Source organism: Rhinolophus ferrumequinum, chromosome 19 (assembly GCF_004115265.2).
Source record: "Rhinolophus ferrumequinum isolate MPI-CBG mRhiFer1 chromosome 19, mRhiFer1_v1.p, whole genome shotgun sequence".
NCBI lineage: Eukaryota > Metazoa > Chordata > Mammalia > Chiroptera > Rhinolophidae > Rhinolophus > Rhinolophus ferrumequinum.
This window is the reverse complement of record NC_046302.1, coordinates 59766777-59785731: the sequence shown is the minus strand read 5'-3', so window position 1 is coordinate 59785731 and position 18955 is coordinate 59766777. Positions and strand designations below refer to the sequence as shown.

At 51.1% G+C, this 18955-nt stretch overlaps 1 protein-coding gene across 1 annotated transcript in view; it reads right to left on the bottom strand.

Annotated features, from left to right (window-relative positions):
* The window catches only part of SALL3 (spalt like transcription factor 3), a 19975-nt gene extending 11423 nt beyond the window's left edge, over positions 1–8552 (bottom strand). The window contains 1 exon segment of the mRNA XM_033135610.1: positions 8464–8552. Coding sequence (XP_032991501.1) covers positions 8464–8545 — 82 coding nt within the window. The 5' untranslated portion in view covers positions 8546–8552.
* Between the last annotated feature and the right edge of the window lie 10403 nt (positions 8553–18955).

The window sequence follows — 18955 nt, the reverse complement described above, 5'->3', positions numbered from 1 at the left end:
TTTTAAAATTGAAGAAAGCAAAATTGAAGAGAGGAAATTGTATAAAAATGGCATTCTGACCATGTGGACCTGTTAACAGTTCATTATGTTAACGAACCTAACAGAACAGACAGCTGTGGGATTTTATAAGCAAAGTTTCATAATAAATTTGCTTTCTGACTCAAAAATATTTTAAAAACTACAATGAGTGAAGGGAACAATTCTTCACTCCGATGCAGCTTTCTCATTTTGGACACGTCACTTGGATCAGCACCTGGCTGGCATCTTTACTGACACGGTCACGTCAGTGGTCTCCCACGTTCCCGCTACAACTGTTCCACTCTCAAAATCTGAGTGTAACCAGCATGCCATACATTTCATCAGATAGTCTGGAATAAAATGCATCCGAATACCGAACTCTAGTATTTCACTGTAGAATTGAAATTCGGGTGCGTCGTTTAAGAGTGTTATTAAACAGTAACAAGAAGGCCTGCCACAGAGCTGCGTGGTCAGAGCCTGCTCACCGGGCCGAGCCCGGAATGGACACGGCAGAGGCGGCCTGGCTGCTGACGCACTCAGAGGACGAGACGCAGAGGGAGGTGTGAGAACCCGCTTGATGGCGCCGCTCGTTACAATGATTAAATGTATCATGTTACAGTGTGTATGTGCTAATCTGGCTGTATTTAGTTATTTTTAAACATGCTTTCTATAACAAGAAAACCCATGTGGGAAAAAATCTGAATGCGGTTCACAATTCTATCACGTAACTTCTTAGGCCCTTTACTCCTGCCATTGTTTTAAGCCAATAGTATGTCAGGCTCAAACAAAGTCAACCGTCTTTTAATTTAATTTACATTTTAGACTGGCCATGCTGTTCTAAGAATAGAAGTCATCACCTCGATTAGTTATTATGGCTTAAAATTTGTACTTTGAGGTAAAACCATGTCAATGAGTCACAAACAACAGTACAACAGAACGAGTTTGAGACATTTATTTCCAGTGCAATTGGAAATTCTTTCTTTCTTTCTTGGGGGGAATTGAAAAACAAGCCTTGTAAACATTATCACTAGTGTCAAAGATATTTTATCTTTTGCATACTGACTATTCAACTACCATGAAATTTCAAACTGTGAACAGGCCAGGGATGAGGCAGGACTTTGCAGCGTGTGAGGGTTATATCAGCACACGTGGACAAAAATGCCAGCCAACCCACCCAGGGCCCCAGTTCACCCACGGGCTCCCCTTCCTGGTGAGCAGGGCGTGGCCAGTGGCTCCCTTCCCACCACTGCCAGAAAGAAGCTGGCTGGGCAGGGACTACTCTGTGAGGTCAGCACATGCCAGCCCATGGCCTCGAATGGGCACCGGGCTTGATGCTGAACTTGTCCCTTGAGCACAGTCAGGAACCTGTAAGGACAGCAGCCATCCCCACATTGGCTACTCAGACCTAAGATTTTTCAGGTTCCTGACTCTCACCCATCAGACACTTGTGAGCAGGTCCTATGTTCTTGGTTCTTCAGAAGAGGGAGGGAAAGTGGTTCCCCCCACGCCTTTCAGAGGAAGTCCCTAACAAAGGGATAGCTTCAATGGCAGTCTTAAAAACACATGGAGTTTTTTCTTCTCACTAATAAAACAGGCCGAGAATGTTTAACAAAAATGGTCCTATTCTTTGGATCAACTCTCTTGGTGTGAAAGGAGCCTCCCCTACTTCCCGCAAAAAAAAAAAAAAAAAAAAAACAAAGAACCCCCGAAACTGTTTTACCATCTCTCAGCTTTAATTCCTGGTCTGTTATATAATATACATGTAGTATGTTTTCACTGTCTGCAAAAGTATATAATGATCTCCTAAAGAATGTGGCAGAATGTTTATCCATGATGATCTTTCCAAAGCCACAAGTTTTGAAAAGCGCTGTTACAATATACACAAAAAATATTGGAGACAGAAAGCTTTCTTTACAAATTTCAAACTCCAGTTCTTAGCAAAACCTTTGTTTTCTCTTTTCAAGAGTACAGTGCCTAGTAAATAAGCTACGCAATTACAAAGAAGCAGGAAACAGGCATTTGATAATTTTGTTTCTCAGCCTCAAAAGCTCACCTGCACTAGTCTGCTACACTTTCGCTACATATTTTAAATTTCGCAACATTAAGGAAAGATGCAGCAAACTTGTTCAGCATGGAAAAGGGATGTTGACTTCTCCACTTTAATTAGTAACCTAAAATGCCACGTGGGTCTTTAGGAAAGAAAAGGTACTTTCTCCTTTGCTTTCACCATCCCTTAAAAATCTAGGAAGCATTTTTCAAGTTTTCCTAAATTGTTCGTAGACACTTATTTTCTTGCAAATTAATTCTTTTTAACTCCTTATGATAGCTTTGAATCCCATAAAGAAAGATGAATTATCACATACTGAGCCCAAGCTGTGAAACAGGGGGAGACAAATAGAGACCCCCACTGTGTTTAACAATGTAGAAGAAATTCCAGACGCCATAGAAAAATTTTGTCCTTTTTCCTAGACCTCCCCGCGGGCGAGCCTGGCTCCGAACAGTGGAGGGCACTCTTGTTATGTGGAACGCCAGCGCTGACCGCACACTAGCTTTCGTCGACTCGGTGGCCCACATCTCAAATTTGTTAAGTAACGACCACCTGTGGCACAGCCACCAAATGTCTCCTGTTTAAAACATTTGCAGTTTTTAATCTGTGTGGTGAAGCACCACATACTGCTTTCTTTATGGACCCACACAGAGGGAGCGCAGACACACTCCCGCTTGTTGGGACTGTCTGCCTGGATGCCGTAGTGAATAATAAGATGTTTGTTACACTTCAAGCTTGCACATAGTTCTTTCACCGAGACGGATGCTGTAGTCACACATATGATGGATACACATACATCACTATCTATGCCTGACGACAACACACAACCCTGAAATATGTCAGCTGATGAGAAGAATTTCAATCAAAATTCCATGACGGGTAAAAACAAGGTTTGTGCAGGTCATTTTGGGTTCAGATTCAGGAGGTTTAAACTCAGGTTTGGCATGAAATGTGCTAGATCATGACATGCCTACTCAAAAATGCCTACACTATCACCCTAGCCCCAGCCATTTTTCAAATCCACTCACGTAAAAACACACAAATAAACGAAAGCACTCAGACAAGCAAACACCTGGGTCCAAATGGTCCTGAGCAGCAGGGACACACTGTGTCCAGGAACCAGGCTCAGATCGACTGTAACCAGCAGACCTGCTTGCACGTGGGGTTAGGTTGTTAAATCACTTCCATTCTGTCATCACTTCACAGCACTGTTCCATTTCTATGTGCAGAGTTTGCACACGTGCAAAAAACCATCCTGGAAAAGCCACTGCCCTGGGCCACTGAAGCCAGTGGCTCCGCACATACAGTCATACAAGAGAATTATCACACAGCGCTGCAGAGGTCACTCTCCAAACAGCCCAGGCATGCCGACAAACTAAGACCCCGTGCCACGGCACCTGCAGGGTTAATTAACAAGATGTAATAGCCACACAAAAGAAACCCACTCTCGGTCCTTCTCGGAGCACTATAAACACTTGTGCCGAATGAGATGGGCATCTGATAAGCGGAGCAGCACGAAGCAAACTCACGGGTCTCTAGTTAACACTCAGATCCAGTGTTAACACTTCACAGAACAGTGCTGTCCGCTTGCCAAGGTCAACAGCACAGATGCACTAATTGCATTATGAGCTTGACATCTAGTGGCCACCCCTGGCAGGGCAGAGCAGGCAAAGGTTAAATCAGCAAGGCTTGTCAAAGCACTTCTGACGGCCCCACCTTCAGGGAGAGCCGGTCGGAAGCCGCCAGCACCCTGCAGCCCCACCTTCCCCCACCTCAGGCCACAAGGCCAGAGTCCGTGCTGGCTGGTGGGCGATCGGGACCCAGAGTGGGTAGCGATCGTCGGTGTTAAGCAGAACCAGTGTGGGGCCGGGCGATGGGACAGGACAGGCCCACTGAGGACAAGGTTTAGACACCTTGTCTAAATCAGGGATCATCAGGTCTCTTTGGTGGACAATGGGCCAGTCTGGAGGACGCTTTCCTTAAAGTAACAACAAATCACCCCCAACCTGACATAAATAGAGCCCATTACGTTATATTATTATTTCAATTAATATTTACATTTTCTGTAACGTGACTTGCTTTATTTGATTGCTTGGAAATCACACCGTTAACTGCATTTCAAATCATAAAGGTATTCAAATTACAAGAGAAAAACCTATGGACAGGGATTTTTTTAATATGAAAGTTTATTTGGGGCGGTGTTAAAACATTAGATTTTTACATAGATTTTGTCTACGTCTTACATGAAACGTGTAGCAATGTAACATCTGTGTAATTGAAAGCCTGTCCCCCAGTAGCAGAATTGGCCCCCATTTTCATGACACTAAGATACTTTGGCCTTATTCTGGTAGTTAGTCCAGGAAGTATGTAGGAAAACAAAACTGACAAAAGAACGGAGCCTCTTCCTGCTGTAACAGTATTCAAAAATTATCCTTCTTGAAACTACTTTGCAGCATTAGAGACAGTGCATAACCTCATTAGCAGTTAAGGAGATTTTAATTTTACTTGAAGAAAAGCCCGTGCCAATACTTAGATTTAAGAATGCTAAATTCCAACTGACGTTCAGTGCACAGAAGGGAATCCGTGGTTTCGGCTCTGCTGCATTCCCCCCAAAAGAGAATGTTCTGAGAGCTACCTTGAGACGAACGGTAAAGCCTGAGAGATTATAGTTGGAAATGAAATCTGACCTGCTTTGGCCTGCTGTTGCCATCATCTTGTGTACCAAAAATAAGCAGCTTGCTAAGTAATTCCTGCTGTTGGTCCATACCCTCTTCCTTTCCTGGCTCTGAACAGATCTAAAAATACTGGATCATCCTATGTTGTGGAAGTTTAAAATGTACATAAAAATCCCCACTGTTACATAATCAGCTCTCTTCCTCTGTGAGGTGGGAGCTAACTGGCATGCTTTCTGTTAACCACCAAGTGATGCATTTTTAAATAGGTAAAGTTTTTTTACACTATTTTTAAAATAAATGTTTGCCAATTCTTTCTTTCCCTTTTCCCTTTTACTTACTTTTCACCTTTCACATCTCAGAGAAAACAATCTGCCTACGAGGGTTAGAAAGCGGCTTCTGTGTTGTTTCCTTTTCGAATGCTGAATTGTAAATGTGTGTCGTGTGCGGGGGGGGGGGTGGGGGACTCGAGGCAAACCATGCATATACAGATAAAAGAGAAGAGATCTCTGCACTCAGGGCTGGTGGCCTTCCCTTAATTTAAACACAGCCTGTGAATACCACTGGTAAATTCTGAAATCACATGCTCGCCACATTTAAAAGAATTTTTTAAGATAGCCATGTGACTGAAAATAAAAACACACTTTGAAGCAATTAGTGCTAACAAACAAAATACACGATGGCAAATTGTTTTAAATTATCATATCCTTTTGTTCTTCCTTAAACACGTATTTTCTTTCTAACGACAATAAAATACGTCTTTATTAAGTTGTATTTTCTATGATAAAGGACAGCAACATTACACCTTTTAAAGTTCTTAGTAGGAGTGTAAGTGCTGTTGTCATTACAAGTTTTAATCACTCTTTCTTAGAACAAAAATACTCCTCCGCTGGCTCAAAGGATTTCACTGTTGGTGGCATACATTTAACTGAATCCTAAAGCTGCAACACATTGATTTCTAAATTTTCAAAGACAGGAATTAAATGATTTGCAATTTAAAAAGATTATTCTTATTGGGAATGTAAGTCTCAGTGATCCTTAAATTTTACAACAGGATAACTTTGGAAGTCTACAAAAATCATTGTTACTTTTTCTGATTCCAAATATATCATCATATTTCACTCCAGCAATAAGTTTCAGATAGCACTCAAGCTATTTTTGGATAACTATCTTTTTTCATTGCTTGCCTAAAACCCAAAGCCTAAAAAAAGTCCTTCTTTTTTAAGAAATAAAGTCTTTTTACTATAAATTAATGTGGCTGTGGGCCTTTGCCCCCCATATTATACTAAAATTTTTGCATATAATATTTGTTTTATCAATAGCCTTCAATTTTGCTGCAGTCCTCTATTGCTTTAATTAATATGTCACACCCAAAGTGATACAAAGGAATTATTTACTTCGTTTCTAAAACACTCTGAACTAACTTAGCTCACTTGTAACTCACGCGTGGTCTGTTTATTTGCATTGCCTTTAACAAAGTAAAAATTTTGTTCATGTTGGAGTAATTTAGTTTTCACAATCATTTATCTTTAGAAACCTGTTTCAGTTATTTTACTAATGAGGACCCTACACAAGAGTAACATACACACAAGCATTCCTTGAGTGAGCAGAGAGGACAGAGCATCTTTTATGCTCGGTGAACAGTCAGCTTCAGCATAATTAGATGAGAAAGAACTATTTTAAAATAGTTTGCCTAAACTATCCTTAAAACAGTAGAGGAGACACTATGGGAGGAAGGCTCCCGCGGACAGGCTGCTGTTGGCCTTTGGCAGAATCTGACCAGGGGCCGTTGCAGCAACGTCTGCATCAGAACTCCTAGTGACTGAAAAGCACAGGCTTGGCAAAAACTTTAATCCGATGGTGGGGAGAAAACCTGAGTGTTTCTCCTCTAAATAAATTCAGTAACAACAAGGGGAATTCAAAAGAGAATTTGTAAATAATTTATTCCATCCTAGGCTTTCAGATATAGGCTACATACCCTAACGTGTTTACACTATTGAGTTCACCAAGCTCACATTTCTGAAGTGAAATTAAAAATGAATAGCAGTGCCTCAACTTGTTAATTGTTAAATACCAGGGGTTTTACTCCATTAATTAAAATATGCTTTAATAAAAGGAGACATTGCACATTTTGATAAGGACCCTACAAAGCTGAGAAGTATTTACATTGTTGCATTTGGGGCGGCTGTGAAAGCCGATTTTAAGCTATTCAGGAGCCACAATAATAAAGCTTTAAAATTCCTCACTGGGATGCAATGTAGTTCTTTTGAAGGAAAGACTGTCTTTCTCATTCGGCAGAAATAAATCCATTCATTTGATCATGTAGTCATTGAGGGCAATACAAAACAAACCAAGTGTGAGAGATTCTATGTGATGAAGTAAACAAAACAAAAAAACCCATTTCCATGACAAAAAGATTCTTTGTCCCTAATCCACCCACCATATGCAAGCGTTTCTTTTTAGCATATCTCCGGTTCCAATCTTGGGTGACGGGGCTGCACAGACGCGACTGCCTCACCTCCACAGCGACAAAAAGGCCGGGCCGAGTTCACGCATTTTGTTTTTATGAATTCTGGGCCGCGTTCTAAGCATTTTCCCCTCTCCCTCGCGACGTGGCGGGTACCTGCTTTGTCAAACTTCACAACACCGCGAGATAAACTCTTCCGTGCCTGTGGTTTTTTGCACACAGTCTAACTCATGGTAAAAAGATGCGTATCTGCCTCTACACAACTTATAATCGGTTAATCCCAAAGTTGGCCGGCGTGTTTTTTTAAAGGAAGAACTATCTGATGTCCACGCTGCGGTGCCGCTGCGTCCCGGTGTCTCATCTTGGGAACACCGCGGGCCCCGCTGCACCGCGCGCGCACTCGGGCCCTGAACTTCCCGGGAGGAGGCCGGTCCGCGGGTGCCGAGCTCTCGCTTGCGCGGCTCCTACCTTCACTTGGGGACGAGGAGCAGTCCCTGCGGCCCGCTGGCCGGAGGGGTGCCTGCGGCGCCACCGAAACACAGGAACAGGCCGAGCAAACTTAGAGCCTAGAGGACGTGCTGGGGTCCGCCGCGTGCAAGGACCACCCCCCAGCGCCGCGGCGGAGCTCACCCCGGGTTAAGTCCCCAGGCGGCCATTAGGCAAGGCCAGGCGACACTGCCTCCTCGCTCCGGAACCCGATCAATGGTTTGTCAGCGCGCCGGGGACCTCGCGGCTCCACGGCCTCGGGGTGGATGAGGCGGCCGCGAGTCGTCCGGGGTGGGGGCAGGCCCGGGTCCGGGAGGCGGCCCCGCTCCGAGCGCGCACCGCCCCGGGCGCCCGGCGCCGAACAAAGCTACGCGGTCCGCGTCCAGCGGTAGGTGAGACTCGGACGCTTCCCCGCCGCTGCGCCCGCCCGGCGGCCGCCGCCGCGGTCGCTGAGGCCAGCCCCAAGTCCGGACGCAGGGAGCCCGGGGGACGGCGCGGAAGAGGAGGCGCGGACCCCTCCCGCCCCCGCCCAGCCCCGCACCGGCTCCGCCGGGCAGCGCGGGCTCCCAACCGCCCCCGAGCCGCGGCGCCTTCGCGCGCAGCTCCCCAACTCGGGGCAGCCGAGCCAAGTTTACTTCGCCCGCAACTCCCCGCGCCGCGCGCTCCGGCGGAGGATCGGGTCCTCGCGGCCGGCCTGCCCGGGCCGGCGCCGCGCAGCGGACACTGGCTCGCCGGAGCCAGGGAACTTTCCCCGCCGCCCCGCGGCCCCTCACCGTGTTCGGGAGCCCCGTCCGGCGGCGGCAGCTCCTCGTCCGACTTGAGGTGCTGGGGCTTGGCCTGCTTGCGCCGAGACATGCTGCTAGCGGCGCGCGGGCCCGGCGCGGGGCAGCGGCATCAGCGGGGCGGCCGGCGGGGACGGCGCGGGGCGCGCATGGGGCTGAGCAATTAGGCTGGTGAATAATGCGCAGCCATTAGCGGACGGCCGCGCCGATTGGCCGGCCTCCAGCGGACTCCGGCGGCCTATGCAAATGAGGCCGCGCTCGCAATTAGCGGCCGCGCGGGGCGAGCAGGCGGCCGGCGCCCGGGGACCTGGGCGCGCGCGGCCCGGCGCCGCCTCACATCGCGGGCTCCGCGCTCCCCGGCGCCTAGGTGCGGCGCGGCGGCCGGGAGCGGGCCCAGGGCGCAGGCAGCAAACTTTGGCGGCGTCCGCGCGGCGCCGTCTCCGCCGGCGCGCCGGGCACGCCCCTTTATAGAGTGTCTGCGCCGCGCCCCCCCGCCGCCCGGCCGCCCCTCCCGGAGCGAGCGGCCGCGGGCAGGGCTCCGGCCGGCGCCTTTGTCTCCCCGGCCGCCCGGGCGCCGCGCCTCTTGCGCTCCGGGGCGCGGAGGGCCGGCCGGCCGCCTTCGCTCCTCCGCGAAGGATCGCGGCGCCGCTGGGCGCGCTGGCCTCGCTCAAGCTCAGGTGCCCCTTCTCTTTCGACCTTCGCTCCGGGCTCGTTTCCCTTCCGTGGGCTCCTCCGGCTGCCGGCCCGGCTCGGAGGCTCGCGGCCGGAGCGGAGCGGAGCGCGCACGCCGGGGTGGCGGGACTTCGGCAAGACCAACTTTCCGGTTCGGAAGCGGCGCGGGCCGCGCGGCTCCTCCCCTCCGCTCCCCTCCGTCCCCCTCCCCTCTGCTTTCCCCCGCTCCCCCTCCTCTCGGGTCCCTCCGACTCCGGAGCGCCCGCCCCGCCTGCCGCCAGCACCGGGGCCGCCTTGGCCCCCTCGCTCGTTCGCCGGGCCTCTCCGCCGCCAGCGGCTCCTTAAATCCAGGGAAAGGGCGGGGATGGCGGGGTCCCGGGGTCCCTCCCCCCACTTCCCTTTCCCGACGGGTGCAGTGCCGGGGCACCTGCGGAGTGGGAAGGGGCGCGGGGTGCCCCGAGGCCGCGCGACTGAAAGTTCCAAGTCCACAAAAGTCCCGCGCGCTGCCCACCGTGTTCTAGGGCTTGGGGGGAGGGGCTGACTTTGGGGGGGCACGTGAGGGGGTCGCGCACGCCTGCACCGGCCCAGAAGCCTCGGGCGGCCGTTGCAGCGCGCTCCCCGCACACGCACCCACTTTTTGCCGGCGGTCACACGCACGCGCCCTCGCACTCGCGCGCGCACCCCCACCCGTGCACACGCGCCCTCACCCACTCCCGCGCGGGTCCTCCATCACCGAGCCGCCGCCAGGATGTGCCCCAGGCCTCGTCACCACCGCACCCGCGTCCCTCGCCCCAGTATGTCTTTTTAATTTACTAAATTTCTTATTTTTGTCTTCAAAAGTGGCCCTGTCTTGTACAAAGGTTTGACACAGATGGCCTTCCGGCGCTTGCCCCAGTGTCAAGCGCTGGGGGGTAAACGGGCGGTGACCAGGGAGACACCAGCGCGGGAGGGCTGCGAGCTCCTTGCGTGGCTGGGGGTGGGGTTCTGTTTGGCTGGGGGACACCCGCCCCCCAGGAGGACCCCGATCCTGCGCCTCTCGCCTGGCTCACTGCAGGCTTTTCCATTCTAGAATCTTCCCGCTTCCTAGCCTGCGTTCTCCTGCCCGCCTCTAATTGTAAGTTTCACAGAGCAACAGCTTTAGGCTCCAGGAAAAGCGCAGGAAAATCACACCGAGGAAGGGAGCGCACTGGGTGGAATCGTCTCCAAACAGCTCTCATCGCCGCTTTTGGAAAAAAAAAAATCTCTTAAGGTTGGTTTTGATTTGCTTTTTGGTGACGGGCGTATTGATTTAGCTGATTTTGTTTTGAAAAGAAAAAATGACCACTACGAGATGCTCGAAATCTAGAGTTGTCCCCCCATACACCAGCACAGACTGCACTTTTACGGCTAAACTGTGGGGGAAATATCCTTATTTCGCCATTACGTTGTGAACTTTCGCAAATACTGCAAGCGTTTTGGGGACGCCCTCGCCTCAACTGAAGAGGCGCTCGGCAGTGAAAAGTTTGTAGCCGACGCTTCGGGGCGAGCGGGTCCCAGAACTTCTCTGGGAAGAGAAGGGCCAAGAGAAGCGAGGCGGGGGTGGCTGTAGAGAGCGGAAGTTTTTTGCATAATTTACGGGATCGACGGGAGTTTACCAAGCCGCAGCAGAAAGGTAGATGTCGGTGACTACGTTCTCCCAGGGAAGCAACGCAAAATGATCACCGGTGGGTCGGCTCCCTGGTTAAAGGTGCACTGCTTTTCGTGACGTGGTTAATTCTCTTTTTTTCCTTCTTTTTAAAAATCGACACTTTGGGGGAGAAGAAGCAGCTGTAGCCCTCGCGGCGTCAGAAGCTTTCAAAGGATGCCCGAGACTGGCTCCCCGCAGCCTCCTGGCCCCCAGGGACCTGACTCCTCCTCTTTGGGCCACTTGGCTCGAGTGGATCCCCACCTTTTTTGTTCCTAAGGAAATTCCTCCCTCCCTCTCCCAACCCCCCGGCACTGCAATACACTGGCGAGGCTTCTCAAGGTTTTTCTGGGACTTCCAAACGCAGATGTTTAATTTCGTCCACTTGCTTTGCATTTTCCACGCGGTGTGGTCGTCGGGAGGGTCGTTTAAGCCCCTCCAATGAGGGCGAACCTGAGACCTCAACCCTGGAAGAAGCAAGCCTGCAGATTTGCAGAGGTGTTCGCGCAAGTCGTCATGCGCTTGCCAGTGGGAAGATGCTGCAGGCTTGTCCCGTGCCCGCCGTGCTTGGACACAGCGGCTCTGACGACTGTGAGCGGGCAAGGATGCGGACGCGGGTTTGCGGGTCTGCCGCCTGGCGTGTGGTGCGGTCCCCCGAGCAGGGTGCGCGGGTGGAGCCCGTGGGTGAAAATGCAGGCTTCACGTCACCCTCCGCACACGCTGTGTTGGGATTTCGTTGAGAAAATCGAGCGAAGACGTGGATGAAAGGGTCAGGGAAGCTGTGATACCGGAACTTTGCAGAAATTCCCTGCCACTGCTAAAATGGTGCAGACCAGTACATGTATGGCTCACCCTTTTTAAATTCACTTGGGGGAACAACATTTAAAAAAATAAAACCACACGTACACAAAAGTAAAGGTCAAAAACAAAAGGCGCGTTACCTCCTGACTCACCTGTTCTCCCTTTCTGGCCCCCCTTCACTCAGCTCTGAAACTTTTCTTTGTTTTTATTCAGTGCAGTAAGTTTTAATGAAAGCATATGCGTCTGAAGCTTGAGCCGCTACAATAGATTTACGCGAGGTAAAAACGTGTCCACAGAATATGTTCACAGATGAGGACAGGATGTGTCCTCCAGCCGCACCCAGATCAAAGGCACACGGGTGCTTCAGACGCGGACACGACTCACTGCACGCGGCACACACATACTCACCATCACATGACCGCTGTCGATTACAATATTGTATACCTAAACACTATTGCAAAAACAAAAGTTGCTTTTCTTCCCTATAATTAAATCTAATTTGTTAATTGTCTTTCCTCTTGCAATGTTTTCATCTTAAGAGGCGACACGTTATTATTTTCTCTGCTTAATAATATTATTTACAAATTAATACTGTATAGTTTACATTAGTGGAACATATAATTAGGTGTTTGATTGAATTTGTATCATTTATTCAGATAAAACAGCCTATCTGCAAGATTGATCTGACAATGGGAGGTGAAGAGTTGGTTGTGTTTTAACCTCCCAGTTTACTGACACTTCCCGCCTCTCCATCCACAAAAGACAGTTTTACATCAGGTGCATTTGACTTTATTTACAACGTGCCTCTTTCCACAGCCACTTAACACAAAAAGAGTATTCAAATATTAGAGCTTTATTTTCTGTTTCCTTTCATTCTTTTATTTCCCCCAAATCAAAGTTCCTTTCTTCTCACTGGCCTCTCCCCTCTCCCTGTTTCCTCCCCCCCCCCCCCCCCCACTTCTGTTTTAGGTCCTTACGGTTACAACCAGCATGATTTTGTGTCTTTAATGCTGTGACAAGTGACCATTAATTGGTTCTTACTTGAGCAAAGATATTACCATACTAATATTATTATTGGTAAGAAGAGGTAATTGATAACACCACCTGCCACTCTGGAGCAATCACAATGATAAATGTTTCCATCAACAGCAAATCTGTGCTTGGTGTACCACAGCCCAGACCAAACAGCATGTCAAGTGCCAATTATAAAGATGTTGCTTTTGCATTATGCTGGGGGTTGGGGGGGGCTCTAGAAAACATGTAGGCAAAAATTATATTTATGTTGTATTGAAAATGCTTTTTCCAAGCATCTTATTCACTCACTTGAGGTAACTTTCCCCATACAAATAAAATGCTCTCCTTAAGTACACCAATACAGAGCTAACTGCCCTGCCCACACCACTCCTGCTGTCAAACCTATTAAAATAAATATGTCTAAAAATGTTAATCCATAGGAGCTAAGTGCACAGGATATAAATGCATCTGGACTTGTGTGTGGGAAGCCTTCTTGCGTGTACATCACAGGATGGCTCACAACTGCACGTGTGGGCAATCACAAGCAGACATTTCGTGGCTTTAATGTCTCGCAGAGAGACATCAGCACATAACCATCCGTCTTCACACTTAGGGGTGCAAACGATGCTAAAGTATAATACTTCTCTGTGACTGGTCAAGTGTGTATGTGGGCTGCATGCAGCCCGGGGAGGGGCACTTTGCATGTTTGGTTATATGAATAATGCCAGCCAGCTAAAACTTTGACTCCCTCGCCTATAGGGAGGCCCAAACGATTATTATTAGCTTGCATTATTAGATGCAGGCCTCAAAAGGCGAAATCAGCTATTGATAATTGCAAGAAGTATACAGCAGCTACTGTATCGATCGGCTTGTCCCAATTCCCCTGGTATGGCAGAGATAAGAAGACTCACTCTTTAGTGCAATATAATTTCTTTTGACCTATCTGCTTGCTACAGACTTATGATGAATAGCCGGAGTGGTTAAAGTCCTTTATCACGAAAGTTACCCCTTGATATAATATTGATTCTTTATAACTAGCTCCAAACACAAAAATCAAACTGTCCGCTTGACCATCATCATCATCAATATCATCACAAAGCGTCTGGAATAAAGATCAGCACCAGCCTGAAAACGCTTTCTATAATCTTCCCAGCTAATCTTTATTTGCTGATGATGAAAAGAAAAAGGCGGATGGGGGAGGCAGAGCGAGCGGAATGTCATTTGGACGAGCAATGTATTTATATGTGTACATATATTAGGCCGAGACCAGGCGGCCGCTCCTTGTGAGAACACGAGGGCAGCGTGCCCACCTCCGCGACGCTCGCCCGCCCCCCCCCCACCCCCCCCCCCACCCCCGCCACGGGAGTAAGGAGCTGGGAGGGCCAGCGGTCTGGGAGAAACGAAAAGGGCTCCTGGAGAGCTGCCTGATGCTGGACACAAAATGAGACCCACAGCCTCCTGCTCGTTGGAAATCAATGTCAAGCGTCCTTGTCGCTCGGCGGCTGCGCTCCCAGGAGAGCGGGCGGAGAGGGGCGCTCGCCGGCGGGCTCGATGGCGCTTCGGAGCCGTGCAGCCCCAGGCGCACATCAAAGGCCGCCCTTGCGATCCCTGTGCATTCCCCCAATTAACGGCATTTCCTGCCCCTTCCCCCCGTTCGCCCCGCCCCAGCGCCAGACCCGGGCCGCTGGGCGTGACAAACGGCACCCGGCGAGTGTGCCCCGGGGGTGTCCACACGTGGGCGCTCCCGTCCCCCCGGGGCGCGACTGGACGCCTAGGCCCTGTTGAAGCTGAGTTTCGGGTACGGGCCTTTGGAGAGCGGTGGGGTGTTATGCAGGGAGGACCTACACTTCTGCCTCCTGGAACCTACAGCGGCCGTCTTTGAGGACGGGCCCCCCCCCCCCCCCACTGCGGTGGCGCGGGCTCCTAGGGCTCCTTCATTGACAACCCTGATCTCTTTCCACTTGCATTTCTGTGACCTTAGAGGCCCCGGGTCAAATGGGGGAGCGGTAGAAAGAGTGTGGCCATCACACAGGGACGCGCCCCCCACTTCTGGGTTTTTCTAATAAACACGGAGGGGGTTTGCCAGCAGTCACCCAAGAGGGGCGGCTCCCGCCAATGGGGCGTCAGGCCCAGGCCGGTCAGGGACCCGCTGAGCTCCTCCCCCTCCCCTGGGGTCCTAACATTGGGGTCAAAGGGGTTCTCCTGGACTCCTCCACGCATGGCCACTCTGCTGATGCCCCCCCACCCCATGACAGCCCGGTGAAATCCCACGAGTAGTTTCCTCACCTCCCACTGTCCCACACTTTTGAATGAGGGTCTGTGGACGGTTGGTCCAGTGTGGTCTCCAGGGGTTCTTGTCCTGCTTAGTGGGGGAGGGGAGCGGGCAGGAAGCCTGTCAGTGTGAGAATTGGGGTCCACGTCCTCCTCTGGGCCTTCGGGACCCGCGCACTGACATACCTGAGAGAGCCCCTGCCCATGTCCCTGCGGGAGAACCCCCTCCTTCAGAATATGCTCAAAGAAGTTTTAGAAAAGCAGGCACAACTCTGATGTGACCCATCCCTTGGCTTTCTCCTTATCATGAATGTCGTTTGCTTTGGCTCCAAGCTCTGCAAAAGCACAGAGCTGAAATTCTGCAGCCTGGTCTGTAAGTGAGGGTTTCACCAAAGGACCTTGAACCATGGTGATGGGGACAAAGAGGATCCATTGCCGGGGTCCTGCTCTCATTCAAGGATGAATATCTCCTTTCTGACCTAATGCACTGGGCTATTAACGGAACAGAGCCATCCCAGCTGTCCTGGCAGGTCAGGCACAGGAGAGGAACAAAATCATATAGATTAGAGGCAGTTCACATTCTCCAGAAAAAAAAAAAATCGTGATAGCAGAAGGAACCGCTTCACACTCAAACCATGCAATAGGATTCATTAGCTAAATAAATAAGCAGGTATGTGCAGACACGTGGGCCACCTCCTTGGTAATGATCATGCTGGCCTACCCAGAGGGGACTGCAAGGAAGGAGCAGAGGCCTGTGCAGAGACAAGAACCACTGTCAGGGCCCAAGAGCTCACACTGCTCCCAGAAGTGGCCCGATCTAGGTAAGGTCAGCCTTTCTGCCCTTTGGCACTGCTCAGCACTGTTCTGCTTACTACTGTACCCTCCTCCAGGTCTGCTGCTTGAAATCTGACGTGGGTGCAGCTCCACTCAAGGGTGTGCAGCCTGCCCTTCAGTGGAGGGGTACACTGTCCCCCTTTTCTGATTCTTAGAATCAGAAAAGGAATCCTTTATAAAAGTTTGGATCACTGAGTAGAAAGTGAATTTGTCTAAAGTCTGGAAATGTTTGCTTGGATTAGAATTCTTAAAATAGAAAGTTGGAGGGGCCATTATTCGCTTTACAAAGGATTCTTCACTTTAACTAGTCAGTGCTGCAGTGTATTGTAAATTGGCCGGTATTTACAGTGACCCAGCAATTTCATAAAAGCAGGCCTGCCTACCTCACTGAAGGAAACATGTGAATGGCTTTCCAGGAGTGGGGAAGTCCTTCCAGGAGGTGCCACAAGCACTGGGGTTATGTTTGATCCCAGTCACCTCACCAGGAAGGGGCCTGCCATGCTGGGCGGGCAGTGGGGTCTGTCTTGGACAGCAATGGCCTCATGGTAGTGTATTGAAGGAAGGCGTCCTCAGAGGCTGAGAGAGAAAACGATTGCTATGTATGTGACAAATGCAAACAATAATAAAGATATTAATGCCAGCTGTGGTCAAAGAGGGACCGTTTATTTACATGTCGGAGCCACGACCATAGAAAATAGAGTGGAAGAGAAATCTGAGGCCCTGGCAAGCAAGAAGAGAGGGGGTGTGATCTTGATACCAGAGTGGATAGTGGCAGGCTGGAGGCAGAGGTAGCCGCCTGGATGGGGAAGACGGCAGAGGAGAGAGAGGTAGGAAGGTGAGTGCGCCATTGCCACTGGGCTCTCAGAGCCAGAAGGGAAAGCCGAGACTTCAAAGTAACAGATCAACATGGAGTCACATATAATATGACCAGTGTCCCTGAACCCCACCACCAAAGCGTCTACACCACAGAGACTCTCAACTAACAGACTTCATCAGCCTCATGAAGGGCCAGTCCCTCTCGCTCCAGCACACGCCTTAGCTGACTCACTGTCCTGTGTGATAAAGGCATCGTGGTGTTTGCCAATGCGGTACGGCTGTCAAAGTGTTTGGTAAACAGAATGACTATGAGACCTGTCTGTTTGTTATGAATGTGAGAAAAAGCTCCTACTTTACTCACAGCCTCAAAGCACAGTGGTCGGTGGTCTCATTTTCTCCAGTTGGGTCTCTTCTGGGAATTCTAGATTACAGCCCTTCTCATACAGTTTGGCTTAGAGTTCATTTTGCATTGTTCTGAAACTCAGCGCACAACCAGCCTCAGTGTAACCCTTTCAGAAGGCTCGTGCTCAATCTGCTCCAGGAGACTCAAGGCCGTAGGGGAAGTTCCCTGACTGCTTCTTGGAGCACCCCTGATTTGGGTGGGGTGTGCTCCATCATGAAGAGACACAGCCACATACCCCGCGGGGCGTCGTGGGCTAAGCCACGGGCAGCAGCCTCCTCTCAGCTCCTGGGCACACTCATGGAACACCTGTCGGGAGCTCTCAGCTGTTCTTGGATTTCCTCATTTCTCCAGCTGCTCTGCTTACACGCCCATTTTACAGACACACTGATGCCCATTTAGTGCTCCTGACACGCCCCAGGTCACTGAAAAGTAGTGACGGAGCCTGCACTCACTTTGGCCTTTATCTGGAGACTGTCGTTGTGAACTGGGCCCATCTCCGTCACCCTGCCAAGTCCCTATTACTGCTCATGCACCCCTGACAATGCTGACATTCAGACTTTTCTGCACCCTAGCCTGCGCTCCCTTTTGCCTCCCTGCAGTCACTGCGGCCTCTGCCAGTGCCACAGCGCCCTCCTCCTTCCGCTCATGGTTGGGCTCCTGGGGCAAAGTACATTTTGTTCTGCACGTGGATTTGCTCAATGACCTCCGTGCTCACCCTCCATGGCCCCTGCGTATCACCGAAGCCAACTTCCCTGCTGGTGCCAATCAGCTTTCCCTCTTTGAACATCTAAATGACCTGAAATGATCTCTGCTTTCATTTTCTCCGCTGATTTTCTGATCCCATGTTACATTTTTCTTTCAGGAAATGTTCCAAGACTGTGTCTACTTCATTCAACAGTCCCTCTTATCTTTACCTATTTTTTTTTTTTTAAGCAAGCATGGATGCAGCTAACAAGATCTTATACTTTTTATGAGTGGTACAAAACAGTTAAGTGAGATCTTAAGAATCGCACGCTCACCCCACGACCTGCGGTGTGGCCACCGTCTCAGCTCGGCTAAGCCGCCAGCCTCGTTCGCACCGCACTGCAGGCGCCAATGCACGTGCCTCTGTGACGCGGCCACGGCTCCTTACGTAACGTCGTGATTTACCCCCGCGGGCTCTGTGCTGAGGCTTTTGCAGCATCTCGGTGAGTCCTCACGGTGCCTGACAGGGTGCTGAGTACTGGCTCCAGCTACGGATGCGGAGCCTGCGGCCCGTGCGTTCGCCCAGGGGGTGCAGAGCCACGGCGCGGAGGGAGACGCCTCCGGGCGCACAGCCGCGCTCAGGCCTCCAAAGCCTGGGCCGCTGGCTCCTGGCCCTCAGCTGCGTGGGGACACAGGGGAACAGCATCCCGGCTCTGGGCCTGGCCCCAGTGACAGTGCACCGCAGCCGTGGAAAGATGGACGGCAGGAGTGAGCAGGGGCCTAGGAAGCATCTGAACCCGTGGACATAGGCGCAGGACATAGGACATAGGCGACAATTCGGCTCCCAGGCCGGTTCGGAGTCTGCGTGGTGGGTGCGGTGGCACCGCCGGGCACACCCCACGGGGCCCTGAGCCCGCGTGACCCGCACCCGCTGAGCTGTGCCCCTCCGTGACCAAGACCTGCGGGTGCAGCGGAGAGTCTGGAAGCCCCAAGGCCATGCGGCCTTGGAGGGGCAGAGGCGGGAAGGCGCGCTCCTGAGGAAGCCACCAGGTGGACGGTGTGGAGCGCGTGCCGGCCTGCGCCCTCGTCCCCTCACCTCGCTTCTATCCAGAGCGAAATAGGGCTGTGGCCATCGTGCCGACGGGTTGTTTCCCGGGCAGGGAAACCAATCTACACGGGTTTTCCTGGGACCCTGAGGATGAGCGGCAGCTGCGTGGTGTCAACATTCCGGCGTCGCGAGGCCGCGGTTGGCTGTGTGTGCCGTCTTTGCCACGCGAAGTCCCAGCCGTGCACCAGTGGGCCGTTGTGTCCGTTTCCAGAGGGTC